The 23,399-nt window shown below is 40.5% G+C and overlaps 1 protein-coding gene across 2 annotated transcripts; it reads right to left on the reverse strand.

Annotated features, from left to right (window-relative positions):
* Positions 1 to 138: 138 nt before the first annotated feature.
* GINM1 (glycosylated integral membrane protein 1) lies at positions 139 to 18,982 on the reverse strand. Of its 2 annotated transcripts, none has more exons than XM_005518390.3 (8): positions 18,826 to 18,982; positions 10,156 to 10,215; positions 9,891 to 9,987; positions 6,981 to 7,132; positions 4,649 to 4,805; positions 3,770 to 3,900; positions 2,861 to 3,024; positions 139 to 1,075 (listed from the first exon to the last, which is right to left on the reverse strand). In XM_005518390.3, exons 1-8 carry the CDS (start codon positions 18,931 to 18,933, stop codon positions 967 to 969), a joined length of 978 nt encoding a protein of 325 aa, XP_005518447.1. In that variant the 5' UTR covers positions 18,934 to 18,982; the 3' UTR covers positions 139 to 966. The 2 variants fall into 2 exon arrangements, with proteins under 2 accessions (XP_005518447.1, XP_014119188.1); XM_014263713.2 differs by lacking the exon at positions 18,826 to 18,982 and adding an exon at positions 12,658 to 13,239.
* Between the last annotated feature and the right edge of the window lie 4,417 nt (positions 18,983 to 23,399).

Genomic DNA, 23,399 nt, shown 5'->3' on the forward strand with positions numbered 1-23,399 from the left:
TTTTTTTCTATTCATTCTTTTGACACAATTTTTGTAAGTAAGAACAATGAAAAGCTAAGAAACAGATAGTGCCCTGAGTCTGAAATGTTTGGCAAACTGCTATTTTACCTTACTATAAATGCACACATGAAGACAGTCTAATAAACAATTCAAATGTTTATTTGAAAAATGTTAACAGTACAAACTGGCATGAGCAGACTGGGCCTACTCAGCAGCAGTTCAGCCAGTATTTCTGTAGAATTTAATGGAATTTTCATTTTTCTTTTGGGACTTTTCATAGAGTACTGCTGTCACAGATACAAAAAGCAAGCTGGTTACAACTGCTAACAATTTTTAGGAGTGGAAGGGACCATAAAAATGTAAAGTGCTTGAAATATAAATCTGCCATTCAAATTTTTGTTTTGCATATATAAATTGTCAGATCTTTTGAGTAACATAAATGTTTGGTAGTGGTATCTTCCTTGCAAGACACACTCAACCCTATGAGACCTGGAACCAGGTGGGGCAGGTTTGCTTAGGTTTGCAGGCACAGCTGATGTTTGCAATATTCCATCATCTTTTTCTGAAGAATGCTATCTGCGGACACCCTGCATTTCATCATCTTGTTAGTCAGGACAGCTGACTTAGTTTATGGGCATGAAGGCAGCCAGCATCCTGTCCAAGGTGTGGAAAAGTGACTTCACAGAAGTTAAAACCAATGGTAGCCCTCAGGGTGGAAAGCTGCTCTATTTTGAAGCTTCTGAAAAGGAGGCTGTTCAATTTTGAAGCTTCTGAAAAGGCTGCTTGTTTATGGAGAGGCACAAGGAAGTCAGCTTTGGGCTTCTGCCTGAGTGGCCCTTTATCAATTAATCAACTGACTTAGTTTTCTTAGTAGGAAAAAACCAAGGTATTAAGATTAGGTGCCAAATATCAGATCAACTAAAAGAGTGTTTTTTAAAAACCAGTAACTCCAAAGTAAATACGGTATTAAGTACATGATTTCTCATCTAAATTATTTTTCCTGTCTGAAAGGTCTGAAGGCAGGCTGATGGTAGTCACAGGTACAAAGCTGACTTGATCCAGGAGAAGGATGCCTCTGAAAGGTAAAGTTACCTGGCATTAGAAAGCAATAACATAAAACGATTCTGTGTTCTAAAAATTAGACATGCTCTTAAACTCCCCAAACTTAGTTTAAATCAATGCATCAACTAAGTATTACCCTCGTAATATCACTTACATGAAGTTGTAATGAAAAAGGCTCTCAAAATGTACTGGCTGTGGTTTCTGAGGGCTCTCTTTGTTCAGTTTCTACATCTGAAATGTCAGCAGTGTAGGCTCTATCTGCTCAGTTTCACAGTAGCCTAAAAATGTGTGCTCTCAGGACCTACAGCTGCTTCTCCAGGCCAACAGCCTCTAGTTTTACCAGTAAAATGGCATTAAAGACATGGGATGAGATCCTAACTCATATCTGCAACTGTCCATCACCAGATGAGATGTTCTGTTCATTCTTAATGGTTTACAATCCTGAGTTAAACCTTTACCATTCTTTAGAGGACCACACAGGTAGCCAGAAAATAACTGTGTGGTTTAGGTGTTGTTTTTTGTTGTTGTTGTTTTGTTTTGTTTTTTCTGGTTGGTTTGTTTTTTTAAGTGTTGGGGGGAGTTCAATTTCTTTATGCACACTAACAAGGCTTGAGCAAGCCCCATGTTCCTCAAGTGGAAGAGAAATTAATACAAGCTGGTTCCTCTGCTCCATTCTGACATCTGCTATGGCCATCATCCACTTCGCTGAACAGTTTGTTGGCATTAGAACTTCCCAGTTCTACTTTGTTCAGTTTCATGCATGGCAGTGTTAAGCTACTTACTGCCATGTAAGTAAGCAGTGGTAAGCTGCTTACTGTTGGGGAAAGTACAAAGCGTTTCTCCAGTGCTTCTGCTCTAACCAGGGAAGCCCTCCCATCTGACAGCATGCCAGGGGAAGCACTGCCTCTTTTGTCACTGCAGTTTCCAGCTTTCCTCACCTTCCAACCCTCCATTTTCCTGCTTCTCAGAAGGACCAAAGCCTTCATACTCCTGGGTGGATATATAAATTTACTGCATGCAGGGCCATTCAGAGGCACAGCTGCTCAGCTGCATTTGAAGATACCAGCTGTGCTTGGGGCTGATGAAGCACACTGCGCTGTCAGTCGCTTCCCAAAGAACATAAAGTTCCAAGGGACAGCTCTTCCAGAGCTGACTTAGGTTCCTTTAAAGTGCATGTGCTTGCCCATTCCAGCACTAAATCTACACTGATTTGTGACCTGCAGTTACCAATTCATCTTTCAGCCCCTTGTTGTGAGACCTTGCTTTCCTGAAAAATGTTAGTTCTGCTGGTAACACACTGAGGGGATAGAGCCCTTGCAGGCAATCAGCTTTATTTGTGGCCTCTTGCCACCTATACCAGCACCAGGCACTATGGCTTGGAAGCTGCCTACAGAGGTAGGTGTTCCCCTTGGAGAATTCCCATGCAAATTTGCAAAGCCAAATTTGAGGCCTTTCAGAACTACTGTAAAACTCCAATACAGGAGGAGTATGAAAAGAATTGTTTAGCCCTAGTTTCTACCCTCATTTCTTGGAATTATGTTAATAGCATCTCACAATGTAGTCCTTAGAAGACTTGATGAAAATTTGGCAGCTAAAGACATTTCCAATGAAACACTTTCCCGTGTCTCTCTGAAATGCCTGTGTGTCGGAAGTGCCCTTGGAATGGAAAGTTACCAGTCGCTTTCTCGCTGAATTCTTCCTACCATTATCCTACAGAATGGGCCTGCTTCTAGGAAGATTCTTTTAGTCAATATTTTGCCTTCATCACAGCAAAAAAAGAATTACAAAAATTACTTACTTATTTTCACAGGAAGGAAGAATCACCTTTAAGACTTTGATAATAAGAGCTGCTCCAACAACTCCAACAATAACAACTTCCATGAAACTAAACAAAATAGGTAAAGACTGAAACCAGAATCTGCACAACCCTTTTCTCAAGTCTTCCACCCACTGGCACATCACCTACAAAACAGGTAAAAATACAAAGATTGCAAAACAAAGCAACTGCTGGGTTTTTGGTTTGGTGTTTTTTTTTTAGCTACTGGTAAATTGCATTACATGGTAATAATTTTACTTAAACTCATATATCATTAAACATACATAAAAGCAAGACGGAATTGACTGGTGGCTCAGATATCTTTACTGTTCAAAGTTTGAAACAGGTAAAGGTTTAGTTCTCTGTTCATTAAAGGCCCCTTTGGAAAATAAAGGACACTTGAACAGAGCAGACAGTGCGTTATAACTGTGAGTGTTCTGGCCACAGAGGAGCTCATGAAACTCATCCTTGCCTGAGCTGGAACTGAAAACTTCTCCAGCTGTTACTGTGTTTCCTACAGCAGGTGAAACCAGCTGTCCATTTCTCAGAAGGGTAAGCACTTACGCAGTCAGGAGAAAATGGTGGAATTTAAAGCTAAGCAATATCTGAAATTGTCATAAATGCTTAGCTTGGTATAATGTAAATATCATAACTGACTGTCATGAAGTATCTGTGTGTTCAGAACATGGCAAGAGTTAGAAGCCCAATGGATTCCTACTGGACTTGTCACTGCTGAAGAGTAATTTGGGAGGGGGCGTTTTTTGATTTATTTGGGCTTTGTTTATCTGCAGAAATCCACTTGTCTTAGTGGTTGTCTATCTTTAAATAATTATATTTATATAATAATAATTATACTAACAATTAAAACAAGCAAGCAAACAACAAAAGCACCTTGTAAGAAGATGGAGGCTCTATCCTAAGAGGGGTCTCTGGTAACTTGCCAGGTAATGTCTCTTCATCCACTGTAGTTTCTACTTGCTGGATGAGGTACTGACTGGTAGTTTGCAGTGGATCTTGAATATCTGAAGAAGAAAAGATAGATTTAGAGGAGAGGTTGCTTTTTGTTTGACTCACTCTGCAGGAAAATAAAGACATACTGTGTTTCTCTGCAGAGGATACAGTTCTCACACATTTACAGCAAGAACACAGAAGGGTTTTTTATGACTTGAGTAATGAATTTGATAAGAAGCAGAAACAGTGTTACAGTGCAGCCTTTAACTATGCCCTTAGGTGTAAATTTCAGATTAAAAGGTGATGGATCAGATCAAAATATTCTACTGCAGTTAAATCCTTGAATGTTATTGATTAAACAAAACTGAAATAAAATTAAGGCATCAATTAACTTCTATTTCTTTTAAGTTATTCAAGTTTAATAACAGAAAACTGTTCTGTGGTTTGGAATTGACCCGGACAGGTATTTCCTCTACAGTTCTCTCTTTCATTCTCAGGAAAAAGGGGAGCTGTAGAGAAACTTCCATTGCAGATCTGAGAGAGAAATTTATTCCTGTCAGATGTCTGGATTGCAGACTGTCAAGTATCAAGCACTTCAAAGGAGAACAGTTTTGAAAGCAAACAAATAAAATACCTAATACAAAGAGTTGAATTTAGGTGTTTTAAAAAAATAAAAACCAAGACATACAAAATAAAACCCATATCTGTTAATGAAAAAACTCTTCCACTATGTACAACAAGGGATGAATGATCCTCTCTTACCCAGTAAAGCAATACATTGGACATGGATGAAAATACTACTTAAAAGCTGAGAGATACCTTTTCCTGAGAGGCTGGGCAGTGTAAATAACACGTCGTTGTCCCTTGGCATGGAATACAGCATGCTCTCTTTCAAAGGGACGGTGTAGTTGGAATGTCTAAGTACTCTCAGGTCCTTTACTAAAATATCTATTTCTGTTACTTCTTCCTGCTGAACCTACAAAAGATGCAAACATAGTATTACTGAGTTTAAAGCAACACTGAAGCAGACTGGCAGAGGGCACCAGTACATCCCAGAAAACTTCAGGCCACTAGGACGGACATGTAGGGCTGTTATAACATGAATTAGTATTCTTTACTTTCACATATCACACTTATGTAGACCATAGCACATCAGAAAATATGCTGAACAGACTGGGTCCCTCTCTCTGCAAAAGCACATGGTAGTCAATCCATTGGCTTTTAAAACAAGTCTTACATAGTACATCACTATCCTCTTGCAGGGAGGCATTTTAGGGCATGGAAAACTCAGGTATGTAGTGAAAGCACTTGCAAACATTGAAAGTCTTGCTGAGATAAGACTGACACTTGTGCTTTTGTAGGAACATTGCTTGTTTTTAGCAACTGAAAGCCAAGGGTCACAGCATTTGATAGTGTCCTGCTTCACATCTTTGTCTCCAAACAAGAGACGTGCACTTGACAGATGGAGCAGGCAGTGGGTAAGGCATTGGCTGGATGGTTGCACTCTAGAAAGTTGCTGTCAATGGCTCAATATCCAAATGGAGATCAGTGACAAGTGGTGTCCTCAGAGATGGGTATTTGCACTGCTGCTGTTTAACAACTTTGCTGACACCATGGAGAGTGAGACTGAGTGCACCCTCAGCAAGTTTGTTGATGACACTGTGTGATCAACCTGCTGAAGGGAAGAGATGCCATCCAGAAGCAGCTGAACAGACTTGAGAGGTGGACCCCTCACGAAGTTCAACAAGGCCAAGTACAAGGTGCTGTACATGGGATGGGGCAGTTCCAAGCACAAGTACAGGCTGGGCAGTGAATGGATAAAGAGCAGCCTTAGAGAGAAGGACTTGGGAGTGTTGGTGGATGAGAAGCTCAACATGACCTGGCAACATGCACTCACATTCCAGAAAGCAAACTCTGTTCTAGGGCTGCATCAAAAGCAGTGTGGCCAGAAGGTCAGGGTGATTCTGCTCCTCTACTGTGCTTACGTGAGACTACTTTTGACTTAAAGGAACAATGAAGGAAAGCATTAGCTTTCTGGTTGTTTTCACTAGGTCCCTATGAAAATGTGACATGCATTGTGATGTCTAGTTTGGGGCCTGAAATACAATGCCGCTGTTGTGTAACAACTGAATCAAACCACAATATCTTAGGCTTTTATCAGTGGGATAAAGACCTCATTGGAAAAGCTACAGCCCTCTCAGTGGGGCTTTTTACTAACCAACAGATTCTGACATTATACAGATCCCTGTAAAAATACTGCATGATGACCATGCAATTAATCAGGGATCAGTGGTAATGTCATCGTTATCCTTTTAAAAAAGAAAAAGGCAGCAGTACACAAGCCTGTTTCAAAAAAGCCTGGCCACGTGTAATATGCAGATGTGCAGAAACAGAAGTAAGACACTGGTCTTAACTGGCTTCAGTAGCTGGATGTTTTCTACTGAATCTCTTTGGTTAGTAAATCAACTACACCATACAGGTGATTTTGAGAATTCAATTCTGCACATTTCAATCTCAGCTAGAATTGCAGCCCCTCACATTGACTGCTATTTGTGCAAATACAGTTAGAATTGCAGGGGTGAAGGTGCTTGTTCATCTCAAAATGCACATTCATTATCAATATTCAAATTATCTTACTTGCAAAGTCTTCTAAGGCTAAGCTCTCATGTGTGGTGGGCTTTCACAATAAGGCCTCTTGCCATGAGTTTACTGCTGCAAGCTGTTCCCCATGCTACCTGCTTGAAGCCTTTTGTTAGCTTGGAATAAACAATAGGGAAAACCTCAAGATGCAGAATGGCCCTATGCCCCTTTTTGTTTTGTTTTTTGTGCATTATTTTATAAATCAGCTCTCACTTGTGAGTCTGGCTTTGCTTCCACAAGTTTACTTATTCAAAGTGCATGTGATATAGTTAATGATAATTATTAAAATATGAATAGAAGCATTAAAACTTGAAGTTTCCTCATGAAACATCCCCACTATTACACTGCCAACTCTGCTGTTATCTCCCTTAGTACTGTGTTAGTTAACATTAATTATGTACTTCATGTTCTATCACCAGCCAGATACACGTAAATCTTTTAATCCTTGGGAACTACTTGCCTCTCCTAAATTAAAAACAAGCAGAATGGTGTAGCAGGGATTTTTTTTTACCTGTTTTCCATCAATTTCTGTCACTTCTTCCTGAATGACAATCAGCTGCAAATCTGAAGTAGATGCTAAAGGCCACTCGTGAACCATGATGCGAACACTGACGGTTCCCAGGCGCTGCTGATCCGGTATGTTATCCAAGCTTCTGTTCTCCACTGTTAACACACAATGTCACGATTTTTGAAAACACCTCAACCAGAAAGCAGTAGCCAGCCATAGAGAAAACAGGTGCAACTCTGACATAGATGCCTTTGTACATGCAGCACTTGAATGGAGAAGTCAGAGTAGCACTAGCATCAAACCAGAGATGCCAGGACAACCAGACAGAATATCTGCGCTATGCCGATGTGCTTAACGTTACCAGTAACTGCTTTTACAACCAGTAGTAATCTGGGCAACAGCTAGAACAGGTGCCATGATTTTTTTACCAGTATATCACCAAATCAGACTCAGAGCAGGTCTCATAACACAGCAGAGCTGTACAATCCCCTGACTCAGGAAGGCTACAAACAATGTTGCATCTCTGCCTTTGAGGTTTGCATTTAAGCACTCTAAGCAGAGCTCTTTGGCTTGGTTATTGCTGCGTTCTTATTTCAGTCGTCCAAAGGACATCATAAGAGTTATGCCACAGCCTAGCTAGCCACCTGTGTAAACATCTTGGCTTGCACAACATTCCCCTTCCTCTGAATATAGAAATGAATGTGCTCTTTTCCAGGCACACTGCATCTCCTGCTCAAGATGAGTGCCTGTTCTCTCCTACATATTTTTCTGTCCTCCTCTCTGTATTCATATGTGACTGGTGACACCTCAACCTCTCCTCCTAACCAAAAGCTTTCAGCTATTTCAACAACTTAATATTCTACAAGGACACATAGGACTGCCTTTCTACCCTGACTGTTTCTGCATAGTCTTAGCATCCTCCTTCCAACTACCACACCTCTGCTTCAGGTGATGGCATGCTAGAACTGAAATCCTGGAGAAGCACAAGAGTGGAGGTATCTCTCCAGCATGCAGATACCAAGGGACATGAACTGAGACCAAACCATCCCTGCTGCTAAGCCACAGGTGCTGTGTGTGTCACTTGCAGTGCTGAGCCTGTCAGGTAATGTGGGATAAGGTTTGACTTGGGTCTCTTAGTCACACAGTAACTACTCAGCACGTCCATTACTTTTATGCTGTGATCCCGGTCCTCACAAAGCTATTTTTCTCATTTAAAATATAGAAAAATACTTTCAGGCACAATTTAGTACTGTCTTCCACTGCCAAAATAAGTGGCAGAAAGAAAGTTCACTACAGGTGTGAGCCAGGGCACTAACCTGGTTACTGAATGTTTTCTGACTTGGAGTAGAATGCGTGCACTAAAGGCCTAAAGCCTCTAAGATGCCAAGCAGCTGAAGCTCCCTGTGTTCCCAGCTTTTACTGTGTGTCAGGCTGTTCAACCACCTCTACATTCACAGGAGTGGCAGATACACTTCTGATCCAAAACTGACATTTGGGGGAACTTCAAGTGGGGATGTAGGTGCCAGGAATGATCTGACAACGATGTCAGAGTATGTGGTGTCTCATATTCTAAAGCATGATTATGAAGGTCAAGTTTTGTTTTTATATATACTCAAGGGTATTTTTCCCCTCTATTAGTAAGCATCATGACATTTCTTTAGCATTTTACAAACACTGCCTGAATCTGTTGCCAATAATTTAATAAGTAAATAGTATAAATGTTACATTACAGGTAACAGAGAGAGGTATTGTGGTGGGGACTCAGACCCAAACATGGAGATAAAGAGTTCCAGGTTTCTAGCTCCCAGGTCAAATCAGTATTTTCCTCACTGTTTCAGATTCAAAACTAGTCACTGCAAGCACTACAACTATTATTTAGGAAATTAATAGGAGCTACAGAAGAGTGATCAGAAGCTCTCAGAATTAGTCAATAAAATCATATCTGGATATCATATTTTTCTGGAGTGAGTTATTTTGCAAGTAAATGACATTTTGCTGTGGTTTTGTACCAGAAAAAAGAGAAATTGATTACTGCTCTCTCTCTCTCCAGAAAAGAAATACTGTCAGATTAATAACTGATCATGCTTGGGAAAGAAGGGTTCAAGCAACAAGGTCACAGCTCAGAGAGGCAGTTTGAAAAAGTGTTAGTATTCCCTAAGTGCCTGAGGAGGATGACCTCAGATATCAACCTAGAGACTGACTGCATCTCATGCAGCAGAAGACTCTCCTCAATACAACAGAAGCTTAAATCAAGTAAGTATAATGGTCCCTGTTTAATAAATTATACAGTATGCTCTGTGGATTTCCAAAAAATCACAGTACTTTCTGTTTTTTCATGAAAAATGCAGCATTGACTCAGTGGAAAAACAGTTTCAAGACAATTTGAGGTCGTTAACCACTGCAGGACCCTAGCAAAAGTTCTGTATTTTGCTATAATATCCTATCCAGAAGAAACTTGTTTGTCCAACAGACACAGAAATGATATCATTAAAAGATCTTCCTAACAACAATTCATACTTTTGTTACTGAATCTCCTTCTGGATGTATGCCAGCCAACCTAGGGACACAGCCATTAGCAGGGTGGAGTTGCATCCTTCTGTTTACATTGTCTAGCTTGTAGTGCAAAACATTCTTTTGAAAAGATGAGCAGAGTCTGGATTTCAGATTAGACTATTCACACACAAGCCTGTTAATGTGACTTGAGATGAGGGCGGTAAGATTTTTTGATCTATTTTAATGCCAAAATTAAATTTCCTACTTTGGGAAATATTTTGCTTCCACAATGCTCTGGTTTAAAACATGCAAAACACATAGTCATTGTAAGATTTAGTTGCTTGACAACAGAGAAGCCAAATACCCCAGGAGAGGGAGGAAAACTAAAAAAAAAAAAAAATAGGAAAAGAGAATACTCACGTATTATTGTTTGACACGTTATGTGGGCAACACCGCTTTTCATAGGAAAGTCATTTAGATATACCTGTCCATTAACATAGGTGATGTTAAAAAGAACCTGAAAGAAAGACAGTCAGAATGAGTCTGTTTCCACAGGGATCTGTGCTACAATTCTGCTCTCAGAGGAACACACTCCATACTGACTGATGTCAGAATAAAGGATATACTTGTGGACTTTGTTTTGCTGCATATTAATTCACTGAATAAATAGAAAAACCAGACAAACCTGTCCTTTGTGAAATTCTCCACTGGTGTTCAGCATCATAACACCAACTCTGATTGCTTCCTGGAAAAAAAAGTGAGAAGAGATGTATGTTTGAGAAAATACATGAGCCACTGCAGGCAACTTTCATGTTCTGGCACGTGTCCTGGCAGAATGACTTCGTACTAACCCCATAGTGCATTCCCAGGCTTTCTATCCAGCAGACAGAAGGAAAAGGAATATGCTTTCTTGTTTCATGTAAGGATTGTCTGGTTTTTTATCCCTCTTTTTACTAAAGAGGATTGATGAATCAATCTGTATCCCCCTATGTATAGTTTGTGTTTTTTTGTAATAAAGATAAAATAATAATAATAATAATAATAATAATAATAATAATCCCTTGTTTCACAAGGATAAAATTGGAAGTCTCTCATATTAGCTGAAAAATAATAGACCATAAAAGGTAAAAATCAGATTCTCTGTAAATGTGTTTTTAAGCACTCCAGTTACTCTTTGAAGTGAAGTTTTATACATTTTAGTTTATAGTAAAAAACATTAGTTTTGTCAGCAGAAATCCTGTTTCTTTGGTTATGATTCCCAAATTATGCCACATGGGACACCTCAAACTCACAGAAAATGGGAATTTGCTTCTTTCTTTCAAACCCTAATTGCTGTAATTTATTGAATCACTCATTCTGTACTCTCATTTCTCCCTTGTAATTTCAGTGGCTGCTTTGCAAATGAGACCTTAAATGTCCCAGGTCTGTCCCTGAAAAAAACCTAAATACAAAAATCAAATCTTGCTTGCACATAGCCAAAAGTAATGATTGCCACACTGTTTTCCTCAGACACCTCTTCAAAAATAATGTTAAGCTCCATATTTGGCTTGTGGGAGCCTTAAATCATTCATTTCAATAACACCTGGACATGGCACTTAGTGCTGTGGTTTAGTTAACTGGGTGGTGTCCAGTCAAAGGCTGGACTTCATCTTAGAGGTCTTTTCCAACCTAAATAATTTGGTGATTCTGTAGATCCATTTTCCGCTGGAAAATGTCTCCATACTTTCAGCAATACCTTCTTCTTTAGCTCTGTAGTTGAGTCATTGTTTCACAGCCAACAGTTAAAGAGTGAGTCATGTCTCAATAAAAAGTTGAACATGCTCAGAATTTTAAATAAATAAAAATGTAAATACACAAAAAGACTTTTCATTTAGTATTTTTAAACACTAGATTTTCAGCCAGAAAATATGTGAAATACACAATACCTAACATAATAAAGCCTCAGTTCATGAGCAGAAAACTTCTGAAGCATGATTGTAATGTCAAAAAAGTAATTTAAACAATGAGTGCTAATGAGTATACTCAAGGAGCCAGAACTGTCAAAAACTGAAAAACAATCTCAAAGTCTGATTCAGCTGGAATCTGGCATCATGAGAAGAATGGTTTAACCTACCACAGATAACCTTTGGGTTTGGAGCAACTTGGAAATACTTCAGACCCATTTGGCATATCTGGCCAGCCAAACAGAAATGGCTTCCTCAATACCCCTTCTATGAAACAGGTTTTTATATTGACTTTTCTTCAAAACTTAAATCCTAGCTATTCAAAGGAAATGAAAATTACCAAATTACTCAGTCAAGTGAAGTCTGAGTAATAAAGATATAAACTGGATTAACAGTATAAACAGGATATATTCTATCCTGTCTTCCTGTAATTTCCTCAAACCACTTACTTTCTTCTCATATTTTAAGAATTGTGTAAAACAGTAAAATAAAAATCCACCAAACTTTTAGATCTTTTAGCTCTTAGTATTCAGAATTGTAAATCTTTTACACTCTCAAACTGTTTAACAGATTACCAACTTTGTGGCATCACTTGCTAGGTTTTTCTGTTTTCTGGGAATTCAAAGGGCACAAAAGATGGATTTTCCAGGCAGTCATAATAGTCCTTCATTTTTTAAGCCACAAATTACATCTGAGGTTTTTTACACAGAAAGTATTTCACAGTCTTTTTTTGACATCTACAAAGGGACTGAGATTACAAGAAAAAGGAAATGACTGATGAAAAATAGGAAAATCCCCACCTTCTTTTTTTTTTTTAATGAAATGCTCTATTTGAAAGTGAAGGGCATGAAGGAAGCTAGATATGCTCAACAATTGACTATGAAATGTACAAAGCTAGCTATGCATACAATGATTAATTTCCTTCAAAACAGCTGTCAGCTCTGTTGGCACAGTGAACTCCAGAATATACTTAAAACTTGCCCTTGAAGAGCATGTTACATGTTTAAGAAATTAAATATTTCAGTGGATCACTTCTGTGCCGTTAAAGGTTCAAAAATCAGATTGTAATGTGTGGACAAATAAGACAGTTTAAACACTTGCTGCCTCTGCCACTGAAAGAGAGTGCAGAGCTCTCCTGCATATCACCCTTCCCTCTCATCCATCCCAAGTCAGTGAGGTAATTTAGCTCATTAAATTGGCACAAAAACTTTCCCTTTTTTGCAGACCATTTTTCTGTCACTCACTTGAGCAAGCAAGGAAGAGCTGGACAAGCATGAGAGATACAAGAACTCAGCTGGGAAGAATGAGCTGGGCTCCTTGTTCTGATGAACACAGATGGTCGGACTGCCTCTGCTGCGTGATCTGTCTGTCCTTGCAGCATGTCCTTGGGAGACGTCTGTCCTCACCACCATCTCAGGTGATGCATCTCCTTAATGGTGCAGGTCCATAAAGTAACTCAGAGCAATGATCAGTATTCCCTTACAGCAGCTATATCATGGCCCTTGCAATTTTTTTGTTCACACACAATAGAGAACTCACATTGTTGCCATTCCTGGGACTAACTAGTCTGTTCACATTCGGATCCAACAAATTCTACTGGTATCTTCCCTGTACATCCATTCTACTGAGTTGTCATATGCTCTTGTTTTACAATTTATGAACAGGTAGTTCATTACCCTTCATATCTTCCCACAGAAAACAGCAGTGTTCCAGCTCAGTCTTAACCCTTTCTTGAAGGCAAGTTTCACACTGCTGTCTTCCCATGGCTTCCCACTGGTGTCTCCTGCAGTACCACACTCAAAACTCAATGGGTCCTGCTGTGGCCAATCTTCCTGACCCTACACATACCCCATAACAAAATCTACATGATGGCAAAAATAACAAGATGCATGCCAAATGCAATGAAAAGCTGGGCAGGAGGGCTGGGGAAAAGGAAGCAGCAGTTCACAGAAGAGCAGAGCACCATCCCAGATAATCCACTTTCACCCATGGCAGGGAAGAAATGATGCATGGCACTGCCCCTGTTATCACAAACCTGACTGGTACCCCTTCAATATCTGCATGTTGATGAGTGCTCAGGAGCCATACATTGTTTATTCCTCCTGAAGGGGGGGAAGCAGATGTGGCAGGCCAATGGCTCTTGTAGCCATTTTAGGAGGAAATGCCTGGTCTGACAAGCCACACTTGCTAGAAAGTGCTCCAGTGATAATTCAAATCCCCATTTTCCCAGACCTACGGCTGAGGACTCACACACTTACAGAACATCCTTTAATTTCAACAGAGGAAATTTTTTTTCTGTTACTATAATAAAATTCACAACCTGAAGGTGGAGGGGAAGGAAGTGTTTTATGGTGCTTTGTAGATATGTCTTGTGGTTATGAACTTCAGTACTAAGAAAGGTAAATTACCCCACATCCCTTATTTTGTAAAGGCAAACTAGCCAATCCTGCAGTAACAAAGCCACTGAGAGCAGAACACAGGAACTCTGCAGTAGTCCATACTATTGCACTGCTGATTTCTGGAGAAGCCTTAACCATGAGTGTAAAGGTTGGTTATATAACTTACAATACACTTTTCAGTATCATGCAAGTTTCAAACAGGCCTGTAATTTAAAAGGTTCTGAATTTACTGGGATAATTGAAAAAACAGTGCTTTGACAGAGCCAGAATGAAAGGACAGCCCCAAGAGGCAATTCAAGTCCCTAAGAATTGGGGGGTGCTTTCAGTTTAACATTGACCCCATTCCATAATCCTCAGCCCTTCGTACCCTCCTGTGCTGGTAAATGCCTTCACACAAAACTCCAACCTGCACTAAAAATGGCCCTATCATTCTTAATGCTCTTATAGGATGTAAATGTCTCTCCTGAGTTATCTTATGATTTCTCATCCCTGTTTTAGTGCTCCAGCCGTGATATTTACAGTGGTAGTGGCCAAAGAACCTGCAAAGAGGACAGCACCCCTACCACAAATATAAGTTATTCTGTTCTAGGACAGCAGCACTAACAGCGTGATGGCATAGGTTACAGTGAACTAGTGAATTTCTGAGAGCTTGGATCAGCAGAGGTAAGCAGGTAGTAATCATTTTCTAACCTTTTTCACTGTGTGCTGCAACAGAACCCAGGACTGTTAACTGGGGCAGTATAATCACAGTAGCAGCAGAACAACAAGAAGGGGAAAATATGTCAGCAAAGAATATAAAGCATCTGGCATAAGTTAAAAGGGAATATTCTCAAAGACTAACACCACACAAATCTACAAAGAACATTTCACCTAATACTACTTTTTAAGAAAAATGCCGCAAAAGAAAAAGCTGATGGGTCCAATCACGCAGGAACTTCAAACAGATCTGATGATGTGATTAAAGAATCATGGAAAAACTTTATCCACAGGCAGTGAATACCTGATGGGGTGCACTGTACAGTTTCTCCCAGTACAGGGAAACTGTTCAGTCCTACACAGCTGCATCAATCACACAAGCCTCATCAAGATTCTGCTGCTAGCAGCTGGCCCACTTGAAGCACAGCTGTTCTCTACTGAGGCTCTCTCAAACAAGGCTTTTTCTGCACTACAAGGCCCGTGGGCAGCACTAGGAACAGATGGCACAAGGCCTTACAAGATGGCCAGCTGTACAGAGACTTGAAAGGCAGACAATCCCCCCACAGCCATTACACAGGCACTGCTGATATCCTGTTTGTGACTGAAAAATGTAAAGTCCCATGCAGGTTGCCGAGCAGGTAAAAATAGACAAAACTAACAGCCTGTGTCTAAATTTGAGAAGAGATTATAGGAAAAGAAGTGTCTGAATAGAGAGACAAAACTACCACAAGAACTCATACCACTTGACTTCTGGCACTCACACGATCAACTGGGTCCAAGTAGTGTAAGTATTGCAATCTAGCGCTCCATGATCCATGCTCCACATAATTCTTTCACAAGAATCAAAACAGAACTATGTTGTGGAGTCTTAACTGCAGTCAGGCATAACTGAATTGAGAAGTAACCATGATAAAAGTTTGATGTGACAAGTTATAATTTTACAAGTTTGCAGGACAGTAATTTGGCCCTCACATTTCAGAAAATTTTTGTACAAAATTTTCTCCATTAAGATTTGGCATTATTAAACTGCATGACAATATTTAGGGTAAGATAACTACATCCAGTATTTTCTTAACTAGCTAAAGCTGAGCTCTTTCTTAATATAATAATCTAACATGATGCTTTTGCTTTACTTTGCTTTTCTGAAGAAGCACACCTAATTTCATTCCTTCCTTGTTTTACAATAGCTCTTACTATAACTTGGCTTATACTTCCCTTTCCCCTATGTGTGTTACCAGAATTAATTGCCTTTGTATCCTCCCTATTAAACCAACTCATACAAGGATATTTTATCATGAGTTTTAAAGGTCTCACATCATAGAGACACAGTTGCATCATACTGGTTTAATTTAATCAAATATACACAGGAAGATGATGTCAGCTCTTTAAGGCCTAAAATTCACACGTGCTGGGCTGCCAAGAGAGAAGCTGGCATAAAGCAATGGAAGAAACATTCCAGCATGTTGCTATTAACAAGTTTCTTCTTTGATTAAAATACATTGTACTCAATGCACCAAATGGTTGATGTGTAGTGAGGATTATTTCCTGCTGTTGTGAAACGACACAGAGGCACAGAGGTTTCTTGCAGGCAACAAATAATATAAAATTATTTTTTTCCCAGGCAACTGAACTAAAAAGAAATAAAACATCTGTTAGGCAAGTATGCTATTTAGAAAGAACTCTGCTAGCCTAAATTATCAAGAGGTAAATAGAATAAGCAAATAACATGGTGTTAGCACTGCTTTTAGCCAGATCCTATCAACACATTAAAAAAATACTCTAAAGCACAAAACCTTATTCCTGACCTTGCACCAGAACATTACTTTAACATGAAGGTCAACTGTCTTATTGCATCATTCCCTTTAAGTTTCTTTAAATGAAAAAAAAAGCCCAAAATAACAACAACAATAAACCCTGAATTGTGCCTAAAATCAATCAATTAATCAATCAATTTTAGTCCAGTTTTGCATATCCAAATTTTATGAGGAGAAATAAAAACCGTAACAGACGTGCTAATGTTAAAAAAAAGGTCGATTTCAAAACAGCTTTTTTAAGAAATTACAAGTATTGCACAACAGTTGAGGCATTCACATTCCAGAGCTGAACAAAAGCATTTCAGCCTTACAAAATGCTATTCCAGTGTCTCAAGGTTTTTCCTCAGTCCTTCCACTATGGTTTCTCTAACACCATTGCCATCAGCATGGAGGTAAACTTTAGCATCAGCTTTAATCCCCACATGGAAGAGTTAATAAAATGTGAAGCTGTCAGTAGAGTGCAGGCAGTGGGCTCACAGAGTTGCAAAGCACAGTTGTGCTGTCCAGCCAAAGCAAAGCTGACCATGTTGATGCTGCCTGCTCCCAACCAGACTGCCAGTCCCAAGCCACCCTGAGGAAACAACACAGTTATTCTGACCTCACTGCCACTGAGCTCATGGCTCCTGAAGGCAACTTGACAGCATGGTATTCCCACTCTGCCCATTCGCACTGCCTAGGCACTTCTGTTCCTAACAGGCCACCAAAAAACAGCTCAGTGTCAGAAAACATTGATTCTTCTACACAAAACTTCCTCAAGACACACTGTTCCTTTTGAATCAGAACTGATCCTGTATGTACAAAACTAAATCGTGCAGGAGAAAACATAACTTTTTATTTGGCTAAATCTAACATTTAAAAAGAAAAAAACATTAAAGTAAAAATTTGTATGTCCCTTTTTGACTCTAGAAGAAATTTTCTGCATATACTTAAGCCACCAGACCTTTATCAAACTAGACGAGTGCAGACGCTTCCAAACTAGCAAATCATGAGTTCACAAAACCACCTGAGCAGTACGGCACTAGTGGACAAACTCAACCCCACCAACAGCACAACTGTGCCCATAAGGCATTACAGTTCCTAAGTCAAGCCCTATTCACACTCCAAAACATACCTAATGTTCTATCTCTGACCCCAAGCTGCCTTATGTGGGACTGCCCCAGCACCCCTGCACGCTGCTCACGCTTTCACATCCAAAGACAGCAAACACAAATGTGCCTACATGTCCTTTAAAACTGCCAGCAGTGACAAAGAACTAATGTTACCAAGCTGTAGTTTCAGTGTGGAATTGTGACAGCTCCTGGCTAGAAGGTGAGCAAGAGCATAAGTCTGTATTACATCGTCATTTCATGAGCCTTTCGGCAAATTGAAGCCAGCACTCCCTTTCTCAGAGGGATAAGCGAAGTACCCAAGGATTGAGCTCCCTCTGCTCTCTTTAGTGCACCTCACTTCAGGCATTCAGGCACTTTTATAGGTGTCTGAAGATCTAGATCCCTGTTTTGAAATCAGAGCTAAGGAGGTTTCTCCTCAAAAGTTCATAAAGAGAAGCAGAAACCAGGAAGTAAGGCCAGGAATGAATCCTGCTTCGCAACACAGGATGTGTCACTGCAGGGCCTCCGTCAGGCTTTCTTGGAAATGCTGTACTTAAATTACACTAATAAAGAAGTAACTCTGGAGGAAAAAAAAGACATAATAAATTTGGTCAGTTAACAGTAACTTCACATTGGCTAGATAATTTGACTACAAACCCCTCACAACTTCCCTCTGTGATCTTACACTTTGGGTTCACTATTGTAACAATTTTAGAGGATGTATCTGACCATGACTTAACCTCAGACAGAAGTACCCAGCTCTTCTGTAATTCTAGAGGTCAGAGCTTACCTGGTTCTACGGCAAATCTTTTTATTCCCACTAGAGAATTCTCCTAAGTAGTACACAAAACATTCCTTCCACTCTTAAAAAGCCACCGAATTTAAAACTGATGTCACCAAGATACCACATAGATATTGGAACAGAAAAAGACACCACAATGCCCTGTGTATTTACAGATATACACCAATATATCAAAACCCCTTCCTTAGCTCGATTCACGAGTAGGCTACACTCAAGTGTGGACCTAATGCAGTGTGTACTTCTACGGCACTGAACCACGGAGATGTAGGCGGACAAGCCTGAAAATAAAATATAAACACATCTACACTGCACAGAAGTAACCATCTCCCCCCTCAGACCTGCCAGATACAGCACATCGAATCCTACACAGACGAACCAGCAAAGGGAGAGGGGAAACCCTGTCGCCCCTCACTGGGTCTGGCTCACCCCTGTGAGGGAGCGGGGCTGAGGCAGGGGCACGGAAAGGGGCAGGGGCAGGGACAGGGGCAGGGAGAGAGGCATGGACAGGGACAGGAACAGGGAGAGGGGCTGGGGCAGGGGCAGTGCAGGGAAAGGGGCAGGAGCGGGGGCAGTGGCAGTGGCAGGGCAGGGAGTGGGCTGGCCCCGGCGGTACCTGTCCCAGCGGCGCGGCCGGGCCCAGCAGAGCGGCGGCCAGAGGCGGCAGCAGCAGCGACAGCGGCAGCAGCAGCAGCAGCTCTCGGCGTCCCAGTGCCGCCTCCATCTTGCGACCCGGGAATTAAAAGCAAGTGAAACATCAACAGGCGGGGCCGGGAGGAAGCGGGGTTGGCGACGGGAGGGGGCCGGCCCTGCCCGGCCCTGCCCCTGTCGCTGTCCCTGCCCCTGTCGCTGCCCCTGACCGGGCAGCGCCGCCGGCGGGAGATCCCGAATGCGAACGGAGCTGCGCCTGCAGGAGCCCGTCACGCTTAATAGGTGACTGCAGCCTTTGAAAGCACTAAGAGAGGTACCCGTATAGAAGGTGTTAATAATTGCAGTTGTTTGTCTTGAGCTGCTGTTGTGGCCTGCTTTGCGTGGAGAGGGTCTTTGGGCCGGAGCAATACCGGGCTGTGCCCTCAGCACCACACTGCAGGAAAGGGTTCTGGAGAGCAAAAGCAGGCAGAGTACTCCAGGAGGGAGCAGAAAGAGTCATCGAAAGGATGAAAGCACAAGATAAACTTTTCAGGAGCTAGAGGTCATCATCCTAAAGAAGACAAAGTAGAGGGAAACTTAGTAGTGGCAGTCAAAACCGTGAAAGTCTCAGACAAAAATGAAGAAAACAAGCTGGACCACCAAGTCCTCAGTGGATTTGAAGATAACAAGTGTTTTATTTGCAACAAGAAGGATTGCCATTACCTATTAGCAAAAAAATGGTAGGCGTGGCAAATATATGAACACATTGTCTAGGGAGGTTCCAATACTTACATAAGTTAGCTGTCCCGTTGAAGCAATCTTTAGCCTGATTTTATATTGCTCTATGACTCCCTCTTGGTTGATAATGAAAATAAATCATAAAACCCACAAAAACTTAGTATTTTGTGTGCAGTTTGCATTCATGAGACACTGATAAAAACATCTGGCACAAGGAACAAGACACTAGAAAACGAGGCCTAAGAGTTGTGTATTGTGAAGTACATTTCACACACTTCCATGAAACCCTCAAATATTTAATCCCTAAACACATTTATCATCAGTAGTTTCTACTGCTTCAGAGATTGCAAAAAACAAAGCTGACTAATTGCGTTTGTAATACCCACAGAAGTCAGTAATAGAAGAAGGGATAAAAACTGACATCTTAATTTCCACCACCTCTCTTCACCATCACCTAGTTTACCTAATTTCTCACATACTTGTCCTCAAGATATTTTATTTTTTATTTTTTTAATCTGTTGTGTTTGGTAAACTGAAAGCAGTAGGTAAAGGATCTGTTCACTGTGCAGTCTCATGAGGCAGAGATGTACGCAATAAGTGAGCTCCCCGACATGGCATTTTGCTGCCACTCCTGAGGGCTGCAGGAGCATGTTCAGGGATATGAGGGCTCTCAGAATGCAGTTCTTGTCAGGACTTGCAGTCATTTCCATGTGCTGGTGGGAGGAAGTTCAAATTACCAAAATTCCTAACTATGAGTTGTATTCTCTAGAGTTCAGAGTGGGGGTTGCCTTCTAGCGGGAGAATTGTGTTTTGTGTAATAGATTCATTACCTCAAATGTGTACAAAATGTACCAGAGGTATAATAATTAATGTTATCAGAGTACATTAAAATGAAAGGAAGCAGAGATCCCTGCTCTGCAGAATTTATAGATTCAGCAAAATTCAGGCTGGGTTCTGAGCTGACCTTGAGGAGTTCAGCATCTCACTGAAATGGAATAGTAGATGAATGCCTATTCATTTTTTACTATGTGTTTGCAAATTGCCTGGTAAATTACCTATCAATCAGTGTTCTCTTTCTGTTTCCATTGCTCTTTTCTTTTTCTTCCCATCTTTTCCACCCTCTTTTCTTCAATCCTCTCTCTTACTCTTTTTTTATTCTCCTGGAACTTAATTAAAACTTCAAAAATTATGGACTAATAGTGCTTTCAAGTAGTTATGTTTTCTTCAAATTTCAAAGCTTTCATTAGTATCACAGCATAACAGATGTCATAACAGTTTTATTTAATGTAAATGGTAAAATTCCTTGCAATAACTAAATAAATCATGATCAGTTTCACAGGTAAACTGTCCTTGGGTGCTAGGAAGAGCTGGGAGAGCATGACAGAGTTTTCCCTTTGGGCTCAGCTGTGAGGCTCTTAGGCTCCTCCAGTCTGCTAATGAACATGTCCTGACATTTTAAACTGTTATTAGAATATGTAACATTTTTAAGTATGTGGTATTGAGACTGACTACTGCTTGAGCTGCTGTGTGCCAAAAGTGCTAATTTTCATTGGATTTTTACTTAGGGTGGAATTGATATCTTTTATATCTTGATATCTTTGATATCCTTTCTAAGTAATTTCTAAGTAATTGTGAAAAGCTGTTTTTCAATTGAACCTTCATTACAGGCATGGGTTATTAGGAGGCAGAAGCCAGTGTAAAGAAGAAGAAAATTAGGATTTATTATTTTTTTATGACTAAAAAGAGTGATAAAAGCCTGCTCTTAGTTAGTATGTTTTCTTACTGAAGTGCAAAGTAAGAGTACTTAGCATAGCAAGTAAATAGTTAAATTTCAGGCAGCACAGGCTTGCATGAGACTGATATACCATTTGCATCCCTACTAAAGTTTCAAAATAATAAATGTGTGCTATAGTGCTTTCTTCTGTCGATAACTGCTGTGTGGATGGCTTAAAACCAGCCTTGAATCAATTCTGGATTGACACACAGGCTGGGAATAAGCTCGCAAAAACAATACAACACTGCCAACCACTCAATGACAGCACAAACAGCTTTGAGAACTAGCACAATGTGGAAGCAGAATACAGTTCCCTGCAGTGCAGATCTTGGCCCCAGGACCAGCCCACTATGTCTCCAGGACCATCCTGCAGCAGTATAGCATCAAAAACTAAATTCCCTGTTTGGCCATTTATAAAGGTGCTGCTAGATCTTCTATTTACTTTTGCTGCTACTTAAAGAGGAGACCCTGCTCTCACCAACCTACACACATCTCTGCAATCCCAGCTCCTGCTCCTCTCTTTCCCCTTCGCTGGTTCCATTTTACTGTACAGTGAGTCAATTCAGGCCACTAATCTGGCAGAAAACAAATTCAGCAATAAAAAAGAGAAATAGTTTTACAGCAGATTAGTGACTTGGACCAGCGCATTATGTGATGAGAACCAGAGCATGATTTGGAAAGAAGTGAAGACAGTGAAGTAGTTCTCTACTCTGGGGAGCAGGATCCCTTCTTTTGAAGGCAGCAGGCCTGTTTTGATGAGTTCAGCTGTTAACACATAAGCCCAAGAACACACTACAGCATATGAAGTACAGGAAGGGAATAAATTCTGTTTGCTTGGCTGTCCTTTCAGAGGTGCCCACAGTACTACAGGTCATGTTGTGACCATATACTCACAGTAAATAGCGGGACTGTTAATTGTTTTGAAATCCTCTAATTAATATCTGTGAGGTAGACTGGGTAAAATAAGCACACAGCCCCTCAGCATGCACCATGTTCAAAAGCTGAGTGATCCGCATCAAAATGTGTACTCTCCATTGGAGGTTGCTCTTGGGGCGGTGTGGGTGTATTTCATTTCCCACATTCCCTCCAGGACAGGCTCCCTGTCGGCCTACTCACAGCATTGTCCACAAAATTGGATTAATTACCTGATGTGCAACAAGCCAATAATTACACACTCAAAAGAGGTGCCCTACTTTAACTGATAAAAGGTATGTCCTGCCTTGAAGGTGGACTTCAACTCTGAAAAGGGTGTGTCCTGTTAAAAACATTATACTATTCTAAGTAAGTATCATCTGTTTTATTTCAAAGGTGGACAGTTTAGGGCTAGGCAGTCTCATAGAAAACAGTTATTCATTGTATTCTAGTGCATATGATCCTAAATGGAGAAGGGGCTCATCCATATCACCAACGCCATCATCTCATTCCACAGAAATGCAAATCCTGTTGGATGCTATAAAAGGCAGGGAATAAGATAAAATCCTTTCCTTCTCTGTGAATCGGTCCAGTGGCAGTGTCCTTCAGTGTAGCTGTGACACTGCATCTGATATAAGCTAGTGGGATTGAAATTTTTTTTGTGTTCTCATGGAATGCATCTGAACATTTCCATGCATATCTGTGTAGAGAAGATGCGTATTTGGAAAGGAAATTTAATGAAAATGGATGTCAGCAGCTAAATTTAAATTTTTTGTATTTTGCAATCTAGCTGTTGTGATACAGAGCACGGTAAGCAATTAAAGCTCATTGTCTGTAAATAGGACTAATATTTTGTTTCCGACTTCATATGATTGTTGTGAAGCTGCATAAGTGAAAAGAATATTGAGTTCCTGAATGCAGACTTTGGTTAAGTGTATACTTAGTTTTCTGTGACAATTGGCACAAAATAATAATAATGAAGCAGAATAATTGTCTTGCAAAAAGCATATGAAAAGTAAAAGTGAGGTGCTTTGGATGCTGTTGGAAAAAAAAATGGGGGACATAAGTAGTTTGGGAATTAAGGTAAAGCTTCTCTGCGTGGGAATCGATTGTTTCTCCTTGTTCTGACCTCATCA

This window comes from Pseudopodoces humilis, chromosome 3 (assembly GCF_049639895.1).
Source record: "Pseudopodoces humilis isolate 2021_Gansu_Grassland_sample_001 chromosome 3, ASM4963989v1, whole genome shotgun sequence".
Taxonomy (NCBI): Eukaryota; Metazoa; Chordata; class Aves; order Passeriformes; family Paridae; genus Pseudopodoces; species Pseudopodoces humilis.